Here is an 11771-nt window from a genome sequence, read left to right on the forward strand (position 1 = left end):
GAGAGAGAGAGAGAGAGAGTCGCCCGCGGTGGCGACTTCGTCCAAGTCCCATCTCCTGTCGCGTCTTCCAGCGACACCATTTTCGGCGTAGGCGCGTCGCGCCTAGAAACAGTTCTTAACGCAAGAGAGTGCGGAGAGATCTCGCCGTTTCTCACACGCGACGACGATGACGACGATGATGCCATGATTGGCGGCGTCGACTATCGATGTTGATAACATGCGCGCGATTACGTTTGCGTCTCATTCGGCCAGGTGTCTCGCGGCGTCCGCTCCGACGCCGCAAACTCCCTCGAGGAATTATTGATTTTTATTTACGACACGGCTAATCGAGGCTCGATAATTATCCCGATCGGTAGCCGATCGTTTATCCTTCAACGGACTGCGGAAAAAGGAAGGAGCGAGATCTCGAAACCCGCGACTCATCGGCTACCGGCTTTGCGTTATTATTCTCTCTCGCTCTGTCATTTACTCACTCACTCTCCCGCCCCTTTCGTCACCTTGCTCGCCAATATGGATTTGCGAGATCGCATCCAACGGATAATTCATTTGGTGATAACGATATTCGTTGTTTTTATCTAATCGTGCGGCTTGCGCGCGAGGAAAACCTCGAACGGGTCTAAGAGATACGTGTTAACATTACGAACACCGTGAATTTCGGTGAGGAGAAGCGGCACGCGTTCTGGTGACGATTGAAACAATCTTCCCTGATTCGAGGCAACGTCCTTTATTCGCGACAAGGTTGCGTGTGACTTGGAGAAACGCCGTCTTCCTCGTGACTCTCAGTGTACGTTGATGTTGTCATTTTGTCCGGTCGCCTCGCCGGTTTTTCTCCACGAACACTTCAGGACAGACCGCTGCTGGATAAAGCATTTTTTCCTCCTCGATACGCGAGGAGTCGACGACGACGAGGGCGGCGCGCGCGTGTGTGTGTCTGTGCTCGGGAGGAATCGATGTGCGCCTCGCGTTTCGTGGTGAGAACTGCACGTACGAGCGCGAAGTGAAATGCCGCGAGAGAGAGAGAGAGAGAGAGAGAGAAAAAGAGCCTTTCTCTACTCGACGAGGTGTCTGCTGCGACAGTCGAGAGCTCCTCACCTGTCCGCGGGTCGTAGTCCTCAGCTGATTAACTCTCTAATGAACGATTCGAACAATTGGTTGTTCTATGCAGCGAAAGCTGCAAACCTATAATGTGCATCTGTTAAGCTTAATCTACAATGTGCACTTTGCTTTCTGTTTCTCTATTTTTTTTCTGGTTTAAGACTCGAGTTAGATAAAGTAAGAAAAAAGCAGGAAGCAAAGAACACATTGAAGATCAAGCTCTTCTATTATTGCCACGATAAAATCGATAAAGCATTATTTACATTTCGTTAGATATGATTTTCGACCGGGCTGAACGATCATCGCTAGATTTGCTCAAGTCGCCGCTCCTCGTTGCTTGTTAATCACGATGATTGTGTATTGTGATTATGATTATTGCTGTATCTGCTGGATGAACAATGACCGCTGCGACGCGTGTTGGAGTGACTCTTCCGCGTTTTCGCGACGCAGCAACGGTTTGTGACGACGCAGTGTGGTAACGCGCAACGGGACTCACGGGGACGAGCTCAAAGCGCTTTTTGCGGAGCTGATATTTCCATGAGAGCACACGTCGCCATTGCGGAAGTTGTCATAGAAGTGCACGCACGTTCCGTACGGGCGTAGCGCGCTCGTAAAACGACGACGACTTGATTAACGCACTTTACGATTGCAGCCGACGTAGCGCGAAATAAAAACGGTACGCTCGATGGCTTTATTGAAGCGCCGCTTTATTAGGCGAGGCGTTCCGACACTGCGCGATCCACAAGCGTTAATGACGGATTATTCGAGTGATATCGCGAGATCGGGCTCCGGCGCGATTTTTTTCCTCCGCGGCGAGCGTATCGTGTCGAGGATATTTGGCTTGCGTTTTATTGGAGCTCGCACACGTCTCGTGTGTGGGTGTATCAATTAAGTGTACACGTCGCGTGTGCGCGAGATAAGTTCGTGCATCTCGTTTTCCGTGCTTTTAAATTCAATTAGCGTTCGAGAAACGACAGCGCCGTTATCGCGCGAGGATTCTTTCGGCTACGTTTATCGATCATTCCGTTTGATTGTGTTGTATAGACGATTTGTACAACGTCTAGCTCGCGAGCGTGTGTACCCAAAACACTCGCGGCTCTGCTGCATATTATTACGACGGCTTATTGATTATTAAATAATGCGCATGGATACTTAACGAGTATGTTTTGCTGAACTGATTGGACCATGCGCGAGAGGAGAGAGAGGGAGAGAGAATATTCATTGCAAATAAACTATAACTAACAAGCAGATTAACGAGAGAGATTCAATCACTATTTTGAAAATAATAAAAAACAATTATCACAATCACATGACCTCTTATCTCTATAACAATGTAATTTTATAACGTTTATATTGGACGAATTCATATTATTCGTGTATGACTATATCAATAAAGTTTCCACGTAGTAACTTTAGCACACTTTAGAGCGTTTCCCTCTGCCACACCTCTATTCACCGACGCGAAATCGAACATATGTCGACGTGCATCCTGTAAAAATTATAACACGATACCGTGAGATACCTGTCGAAGAAAGGAAGGGAGGACGGAAAATAAGTTCGTCGAGAACCAAAGTGCCCCTTATTCTTGCTGTGTCGAACGTGTTACACGCGCTGCACCGTACATAAGGGCCACGTACGCTACTAGCAGCGCGTGGTGCGCCTCTAGTTACAAGCCGAAGTGGTGCCGGATATTCAGCTGCGTGAATAAGTAATAATCGTCGATGTCGATACCATGAGGCACGGCCGTCGGTCAGCGAAGAAATCGACGAGATATCCGTCGATAGCGTCGATTTAGAAAATCGACACGGCTCCTCCCTTCTCGCCCTGCCGCGAGAAAATGCGCGTGTCAGGTCTAAACCTCGTTGTTTCTCCTTGCAGAATTGGCAGCCACCGTTTGCTGTGGACGTGGACAAGTTCAAGTTCGTCCCGAGGATACAGAGGTTAAACGAACTGGAAGCCAAGACCAGGATAAAGTTAAACTTTCTGGATCAAATCGCGAAATTCTGGGAGCTGCAAGGTTCCTCCTTGAAGATCCCTCTGGTGGAGCGGAAGGCGTTGGACTTGTACTCCTTACATAAAATCGTCACTGACGAAGGTGAGCCGTGAATTGATACATTCCGCTCATTTGATGCGCACCTCGCGGTTTTTATTTTACTCATGGCTGTACATCGTTTGCAGGTGGCGTTGACACGGTGACGAAGGAGAGGAGATGGGCCAAAGTCGCCAACAAATTGGGTTACCCATCCGGACGAAGCGTGGGTAGTATATTGAAGAATCATTATGAGAGAATTTTATATCCCTTTGACGTCTTCAAGCTGGGAAAGACATTGTCGGATATCGTAAGTTCATTCCGCAGAGAAAATACTCACGAAAGCTTCAAATGCGCGAAAGTCATCGTTCCTTATCTTACTTTGTTGCAATCATTTATCTCTTCGTGACTAAGAGCATTATTTGTCGCATCTCAACAAAACTGTACTGTGCAGAAAATCGAACCAGAAACGGACGCGAACGAGAAGAGGGATCGCGATTACAAACCGCACGGCATAATATCACGACAGCAAATCAAACCGCCGAACGAGAAGTTCTCAAGACGGTCCAAGCGGTATTCCGGCCAAGAAGAAAAGCAAGATGTATCGGTTAAGCAGGAGGACTGCAAGGAGGAGTGCGATTCTGACAACGAATGCAAGGTTGTGGTCAAGAGTAGGTATTATAATTCCGACACGGACAAAACCATGGACAAGAGCAAGGAACTTAAGAAATTACAATTTTACGGACCAGGCCCGAAGATGGCTGGCTTTAATACCAAAGAGGCGAAGAAGTCTAACAAGACACGCGGCTTGAAGTTTGTTTATGAGTTCGATCCCGTGAGTACACGATTTTTGTTAACAAGACTTCGTTCGTTCTTAGATAACATAAAGTTGTGAATTGAGTTCACCTTTATGTCGCTCACGTTCTTACTTACAGCTGGCAAAATATATCTGTCACAATTGCGGGAGGGGCGACAACGAAGAGAACATGTTGTTGTGCGACGGTTGTGACGACAGCTATCACACTTTCTGCCTTATGCCGCCATTGACGGAGATACCGAAGGGTGACTGGCGGTGTCCAAAGTGCGTCGCCGAAGAGGTCTCCAAGCCGATGGAGGCGTTCGGCTTCGAGCAAGCACAGAGGGAATACACGCTGCAACAATTCGGAGAGATGGCCGATCAGTTCAAGAGCGACTACTTCAATATGCCTGTGCACGTAAGTAACCCTTGTCAGTGACCATCAGACGAATATGCCGATACTTGTCGGTCGATAGTCGAGTCGTAACTCTATCTCGTGTTTTTTTTCTTTAAGTCTATGTTCTATGACGTCTACTAAGAAACATTTTACAATGGGGAGCACTACGCGCGTACATGCTATTATTAATAATGATTTCTTCCCACATCGGACAGACAGCTTTATCGATTACTTCCGCATAAACGTTCAGAGAGAAGGAAAGAGAGAGAGAGAGCAAAAAAAATAAATAAATCCATTATTTGCGTCAGAAGTTATTTATGACTCGACTCTCGGTGTATTGTAACGCATATTTATCTTTCTTACAATTAATCGTCATTTTCGCAGATGGTTCCCACATCACTGGTGGAGAAGGAATTCTGGCGTATAGTCTCGTCCATCGACGAGGACGTGACGGTGGAATATGGCGCTGATTTACATACGATGGATCACGGATCCGGCTTCCCAACCAAGACAAGCGTGAATCTGTTCACGTGCGATCAGGAGTACGCCGAATCCTCGTGGAATCTGAACAACTTGCCGGTGTTACGTGGCAGCGTTTTGGGTCACATTAACGCTGACATCAGCGGCATGAAGGTACCGTGGATGTATGTCGGTATGTGCTTCGCTACGTTCTGCTGGCACAACGAGGACCACTGGAGCTATTCCATCAATTATCTACACTGGGGCGAACCAAAGACGTGGTACGGCGTGCCGGGATCACAAGCCGAACGCTTTGAGCACTCCATGAAATCCGCAGCACCTGAATTGTTTCATAGTCAGCCTGATCTGTTGCATCAACTTGTCACCATTATGAATCCGAACATATTGACTAATGAAGGTAATATATGTGTGTGTGTGTGTATGTAGTGCGTTTTCTTCGTTGCTTTGAACTTGAGAGCGGACGCGAAAATGAGAAAACTTTTATGAATTCTATATTATGAATTGTACGTTTTCTATGTATATTGGATTGTCTTGTTCTGTAGCTCGTCTTACTAACGATAGTTATCGACACTTGTTTTAGACATGATTTTGTTGAAGTCTTGTTGACGTTTTGTTGAAGTCAATAGCGATGTAATTTTATAATGTAAAAAACTACAAGATATTGATCGCATATTATACATACAGGAGTACCAGTATTCAGAACTGATCAGCATGCGGGTGAATTCGTGGTGACATTTCCGAGAGCGTATCACGCCGGATTTAATCAAGGCTACAACTTCGCAGAAGCCGTTAATTTTGCACCTGCCGATTGGGTATGTAAATTGCTATATAATTAGTGATAATTCTGTCTAAACTCTCGTGTCAGATGAGGAATAATAAATATTGATAAATTTAAGTGACACAAACATATTTTGTGTCTTCAACAGCTCAAGATTGGACGGGATTGCATCACACATTATTCGAACTTAAGGAGGTTCTGTGTGTTCTCCCACGACGAACTGGTTTGCAAAATGTCGTTGGATCCGGACTCATTAGACATCGGAGTAGCGACTGCGACGTACCATGACATGCTACAAATGGTGGACGACGAGAAAAAATTGCGGAAGAACTTGCTAGAATGGGTAAGATCGCTTCCTGTTCCGATTTTGCGAAGCACGACGTTCGTCAATTATCGCCGCGTTGAAGCTCTTAAACCTAAATATATTAAATATTCATAGTCGGATTTTATAATTAAGATTGTCTCAAGTATACCTTCGGATACTCTGTAGCCAATAAAACAATCCGTATCTGTAGATAAACTTCAGACGATCTAAAATATATAAGATCAGACTGTGAATAATCCCATAAATAAAGTACTTTGAGCTTTTGTTTTTTAATCGACATTAAGGATTACACATTAGAATTTGAGTTAATTAATTTCAATTTTTGTTTTTTGGCTTATTTCGCCTCGATTGCATGTTTCTCGCAACCGTCTCACTTTTGGAATATCGTTTTCAAGTGTACGGATTTTGAGTCGATTAACAAAGTGTTCAAACTTCTATCCTGTCTACCAAGTTTTGTGATTGGGTAGTAAAGTCGTATGACGTCATCCATCGAGCCCGGATCAATGAAAATTTGTGCATTTGGAAACGCTGCTACCTTCGTATTCACGCAGCCGTGCATTTATGCATTCTTTACATCTCGTCGAGAAGGTGCGATCTGCATTTGCATGACTTGACTGCTATACATGGGGAATCAAGCAGACGTGTTCAAACACGCCGCGTGCGGGGTATGAATGCACGTTTCCATTAGCGATGCGAAAGACACTACATGTAAATCGGGCATTACAGCTGACTGAACGGGTCAACATATTCAGAACAAGTAGTACGTTACATGCCAACAGCGCGCCCTCCCACACGCACACACACACGCATGCACGCACGCACACGTCGCTGTGACATGTACGCGTTCGTACACACGCGGCAAAACCCGTATGCGTGCGAGTGATACCGCCGACCATTTGGACGTGTGTGTCGCGCGAGAACACGCAACTGTCCGTCCGTCCATCCGTCTGTCCGTCCACGTTGTAAAACCAATTAATGTCGCCACGTATTATTTTCGCCGCATTCGCTCGTTACCGGGCTCATTGTTGTCGTTCCCTCGGTCGTCGTGCTCGTGGTCGTTGACAAAATAGCGCGACGCGACGCAGTCGGCCTTGACTGCTTCGACGCCTATTTGGTGCGACTCCGATTTAGATTATGTAACTTACGGCGGGGTGAGTAGAGGTTATGTTTTCGAAGCTCTTCCGTGTGCCATGATGCTGCTGAACGTGCGTTCCATTTTCTCGGGCCGCGTCGCGCAGGATTCGCCGGGGCTACGCCGGCAGGGACGTGTGCGCGGGAACACACGCGACGACGGTGTTATTGCGCGACTCATGTGAGCCTCTCGCCATCTGCGTTCCGCTCCATTCTACGCAGATGGATACATGTGCGCGCCAGTGCAACACGATCGTCGGCTGTCCGATATTGTCGCCCTTCCTTCTCGTTCCTTCGTTTTCGCGTCAAGTTCTGTGTCGTGGGACGTTCGTTCATGGTTCGAGAGGTGCGGGATATTATCGAGTATGAGTAGCTTCTGAGTCTGTGAAACTTGTTGTCTGCTCAGGGTGTAACAGAGGCGGAGCGCGAAGCGTTCGAGTTGCTACCGGACGATGAGAGGCAATGTGAAGCCTGTAAGACTACCTGCTTTCTGAGTGCCGTTACGTGCTCGTGCCACAACTCACAGTTGGTTTGCTTGAGACACTTCGCCGAGTTGTGCTCTTGCCCACCGGACAAACACACGCTGCGTTATCGTTATACTCTGGACGAACTGCCCATCATGCTGCAAAAGTTGAAGCTGAAGGCCGAGTCCTTCGACTCGTGGGTGACCAAGGTCAAGGAGGCAATGGACCCCAAGAACGACAAAATCGAGCTGAGTGAATTGAAGGAGTTGTTGAATGAAGCTGAAAACAAGAAGTTCCCTGAGAGCGAGCTGCTCACTGCTCTCACCACAGCGGTGCAAGATGCTGAGAAGTGTGCTAGCGTCGCGCAACAGCTCCTCAATAATAAACAACGTACAAGGTCAGCGATAAGCAGGGTGATATTTTGTTGTAGTGTTCTCTATACAGTGACTGTTGACATATGGATTTTCTGTTACGCAGGACCAGGCAATCAGTTGATACCAAGTATAAACTTACTGTAGAGGAGTTGACACTATTTTATAAGGAGATCACCAACTTGTACTGCGAGCTCAAGGAATCAGATGGTGTCAAGTACATACTTGATCAGGTGGTGCAATTCCAAAAAGATGCAGAGGAATTGGAGTCCAAGGGGGATGAATGTGACATGAACAAGTTGGAGAAGTGCATCGACTTTGGTGATTCTATCTGCATCGAACTACCCCAGCTTCAACGGTTAAAGCAAGTATGTACTGGTTGACTTTGCAAACATATACTTTTTAATTTTTTACAAATATGTACTTTTTAATTTTGCAAATATTAGTTTAATTCCTGCAAATTCTTAAAAATATAACAAGTATGTTTTGTATCATTATCTTCTTCTAATCGTTAAGATTGTGAATTATTATTAATTACTACTAATTTTATTTCGTCATAGAAATTGATGCAGGTACAATGGCTGGAGGAAGTGCGGACCGTCCAAGACGATCCACGAAACGTCAGTCGCGAGGACGTAGTGAAATTGATCGAGAAGGGGATGGCGATACCGCCACATTTTAGTGTGGAGAACACGCTGTCCATGTTGCACTCGCTCACGAAGGCGATCGACAAGTGGGAGGAGAAGGCCAAAGTGTTTTTGCAAACTAAAAACAGACATACCATTGCGGCGGTAGAGGAGTTCATTCATGAGGCGGACGAGGTAGAGGCGTATTTACCGAGCTTGGACAATCTACAGGACATATTGAGCAAGGCAAAGAACTGGATGAAAGTGGTGAATGAGATACAAGCGAGGGAGAACGTGCCGTATTACGACACATTAGACGATCTGATCAGGAAGGGCAGAAATATCCCGTTACACTTGGAACCCTTGCCGATGTTGGAATCCACTCTCTCACAGGCGAAAGCATGGAAGGAGAGGACCGCGAGGACATTCCTGAGAAAGAATTCGCACTGCACGCTGATGGAGGCATTGTCGCCTCGCGTCGGCGTTGGTGTACAGGCGATGAAGACTAAGAAAAATAACAAATCGGGTGATGAATCCGTGGGCGCAGTTTACGTTTGCGAGACGAGATTAGACGACTCCAGCGACTCAGCTAATGTGGTGGCCGCCTTCAAATTGGCTGAGCAGCGCGAGATGGAGGGCATGAGGCAACTACGGGAGAAGAACTTCCTCAAAGTGGAAATCCAGGATTCCAAATACTGCATCTGTCGGCGACCGAGATTCGGCATTATGTTGCAGTGCGAGCTGTGCAAAGATTGGTTCCACAGTAAGTAGTGAAGACATGTGAATTGACGTACAATTACACAAAAATACAAGTATATTAAATTATTATGTTGATATATTGCGTTAGTTGTTTATTCATAAACTTTTATTATCCAGCAAACTGCGTGCCTTTGCCCAAAACTTCCTACAAAGGCAAATCCCCAATATCGAGGGACATGCGATTCTTGTGCCCGTGTTGCTTACGTTCCCGACGACCGCGCTTGGAAACGATACTGGCCCTTTTAGTGAGCCTCCAGAAAATTCCGATCCGTGTGGCGGAGGGTGAAGCATTACAGTGTCTAACGGAACGTGCAATGAACTGGCAGGTGAGGAGCACAGTGTCGAATATGTTCACGTAATGACCGAGTTGAACGAATAATAAAACGTCTCTAACCGAGTGCATATGTTTGCAATAGGATCGTGCGAGGCAAGCGTTGGCCACCGAAGAAATCTCCTCCGTGGTGACGAAACTCTCTGTAATGTCGCAAAAGCTCGTAGAAGCTGCGGCGAGGGAGAAGACGGAGAAGATTATCAGCAGCGAATTAAAGAAGGCTGCGAACAACCCTGAACTGCACAAAAGAGTGCAAGCTATCGCGCCACTCAGCGGAGTGCATTCAGACGATAGTGCGCTCAGTAATACCGTAAGTGTTGATCATAAACCGATTGATCCAATCAATTATAAACGATCGTGTATGTAGATTGTTAAGCATAATACATAAATATACATTTTGTTTCAGGAGGACGACGACGACGTCATTCCTATCGAAGACGAGCCCACGTGTAGTACCTTTAACAGTAGTGAACATGCTTATTCATATAGTAAGTTTCTAACTATCGTACATGTATAAATATAGGTGGTGTGTCAGATCAGAAAACAATTATGTTTCGCGTTACTGTTGCAGTCTCAAAAGTTCGACGGAAAACTCAATCGGGAGACGGCAGCGAATCGGCATTCGGCGTATTATCGTCGAGCGCGAGGTCGCGCTTAGAGGAGCTAATGATGGAAGGCGATTTGTTGGAGGTAGCTCTCGACGAGACGCAGCACATCTGGCGCATTTTGAGGCACACTTACAGTCACAACAACATGTGCACGTATCCGTCGTTCGAGGAGGTACAAGCGAATCGTAATCAAGAGAAGAAACGAGGCAGGAAGAGGAAATCGGAGGAATCTGAGCTGAAGACAAAGATCGGCCGGCAAAAGATCGAACGGCAAAAAGTTGACGAGAAGATCGCGAATAAACGCAAGATCGCAGGTCTCGTTACCAAAGAGAAGAAACAGAGTAGCTCACCCGTTCCCATGAAACGGGACTCCGCTGTCGGACTGAAGCGTGGACCCCGAAAGGTACTTTTTAATAAAGATAATTTCATGTCTCGAATTAAATCTTTCCTATCAATGATAATAAATGATAATAAATTCTTTGAGTTTTTTGGTTATTCAATCAATTTCTGTATTTGAAACTACTGTATATTTTGTAATTAAGAAAGGTAATTTTATAGATTCAATTATATATCAGAAAGAGAGTAGCACAGACTTTATATAGAAAAGTGTAATTGTTCGTTTTGTCTGTAGCGAAGAATAATACTGTAGAAAGTTTCAATTCGAGACGTTCTTCTTTGCAACTTTGTGATGCGAACGCATTCGTTTCACGAACATCGGACAGCTCGATTTCAGTCAAATATGGATTACAGATGAAGCGCAAAGAAGTCGAGGATGGACCCAAGAAGCGAGGCGGCAACCGCAAGAAGACCAAGCAAGACACGTCGGATGAAGAGGATGATTGTGCGGCGGTTAACTGTCTACGACCTGGTGGTAAGGATGATGTTGTTGTGTGTAACGTATTCGCAACGTGGCTTTAACGATATCTTCAATATTCGCATTGTTGTTCTCGCGCAAAATACATCGTAATCATAATTAAATATATATGGTAGATATATATAATAATGAACAATGTTGTCTGCAATAAACATTATATTACAACGATTGTGTACGCAAATTTTTTGATCACTTAGTCGCGTCGCGGTTGTAGGAATTATTTTTGCGTACTTGATTTTATACTTGATTTAATGATATAAATTGTTTTTTTTATTACGCCTGCATTTGTGTTGTCCTGTTAAATTTTACGATTCCGTTTTTGTTTTTACGAACACGTTTCAACGTGCGTATTGTTTTATTTGTTATTTAGGTAAGGAAGTTGATTGGGTTCAGTGTGACGGTGGCTGCGAGGGTTGGTTCCATATGCATTGTGTCGGATTGGATCGCACAGAAATCGCGGAGGAAGACGATTATATATGTAGCAACTGTAAACAGGCCGATCAGAATGCATCGGTAAGGCATAAGTAAAGAGAAGAAGAGACAGAGGGAAAACGCCATTTCCATCGCGCTTTTCCCTTTCGTCTGCTCGTAAAAAAAAAGAAAATAAAGGAACATGCGTGTGTGTGTGTGTGTGTGTGTGTATATATATATACACATACACATATACATATATATATATATATATATATATATATATATATATATAT

At 45.3% G+C, this 11771-nt stretch overlaps 1 protein-coding gene across 6 annotated transcripts in view; it reads left to right on the top strand.

The window, feature by feature from the left end:
- The window catches only part of LOC116845173 (lysine-specific demethylase 5A), a 20898-nt gene that overhangs the window by 3267 nt on the left and 5860 nt on the right, over window positions 1-11771 (top strand). For 5 of the 6 annotated variants that reach the window (XM_032817570.1, XM_032817571.1, XM_032817568.1 and 2 more), the window contains exons 2-17: window positions 2974-3190; window positions 3274-3434; window positions 3579-3959; window positions 4060-4338; window positions 4702-5194; window positions 5482-5609; window positions 5724-5918; window positions 7438-7892; window positions 7973-8234; window positions 8427-9255; window positions 9369-9577; window positions 9668-9892; window positions 9989-10070; window positions 10154-10593; window positions 10941-11061; window positions 11435-11577. In XM_032817570.1, the coding sequence (XP_032673461.1) occupies window positions 2974-3190; window positions 3274-3434; window positions 3579-3959; window positions 4060-4338; window positions 4702-5194; window positions 5482-5609; window positions 5724-5918; window positions 7438-7892; window positions 7973-8234; window positions 8427-9255; window positions 9369-9577; window positions 9668-9892; window positions 9989-10070; window positions 10154-10593; window positions 10941-11061; window positions 11435-11577 (4620 nt within the window). The remainder of the gene's footprint in view (window positions 1-2973; window positions 3191-3273; window positions 3435-3578; window positions 3960-4059; window positions 4339-4701; window positions 5195-5481; window positions 5610-5723; window positions 5919-7437; window positions 7893-7972; window positions 8235-8426; window positions 9256-9368; window positions 9578-9667; window positions 9893-9988; window positions 10071-10153; window positions 10594-10940; window positions 11062-11434; window positions 11578-11771) is intronic. The other variant, XM_032817569.1, reaches the window with a different exon arrangement.

The sequence above is a fragment of the Odontomachus brunneus genome, unplaced genomic scaffold (assembly GCF_010583005.1).
Source record: "Odontomachus brunneus isolate Ranch 3 - 2012 unplaced genomic scaffold, Obru_v1 Obru_scaffold_049, whole genome shotgun sequence".
NCBI lineage: Eukaryota > Metazoa > Arthropoda > Insecta > Hymenoptera > Formicidae > Odontomachus > Odontomachus brunneus.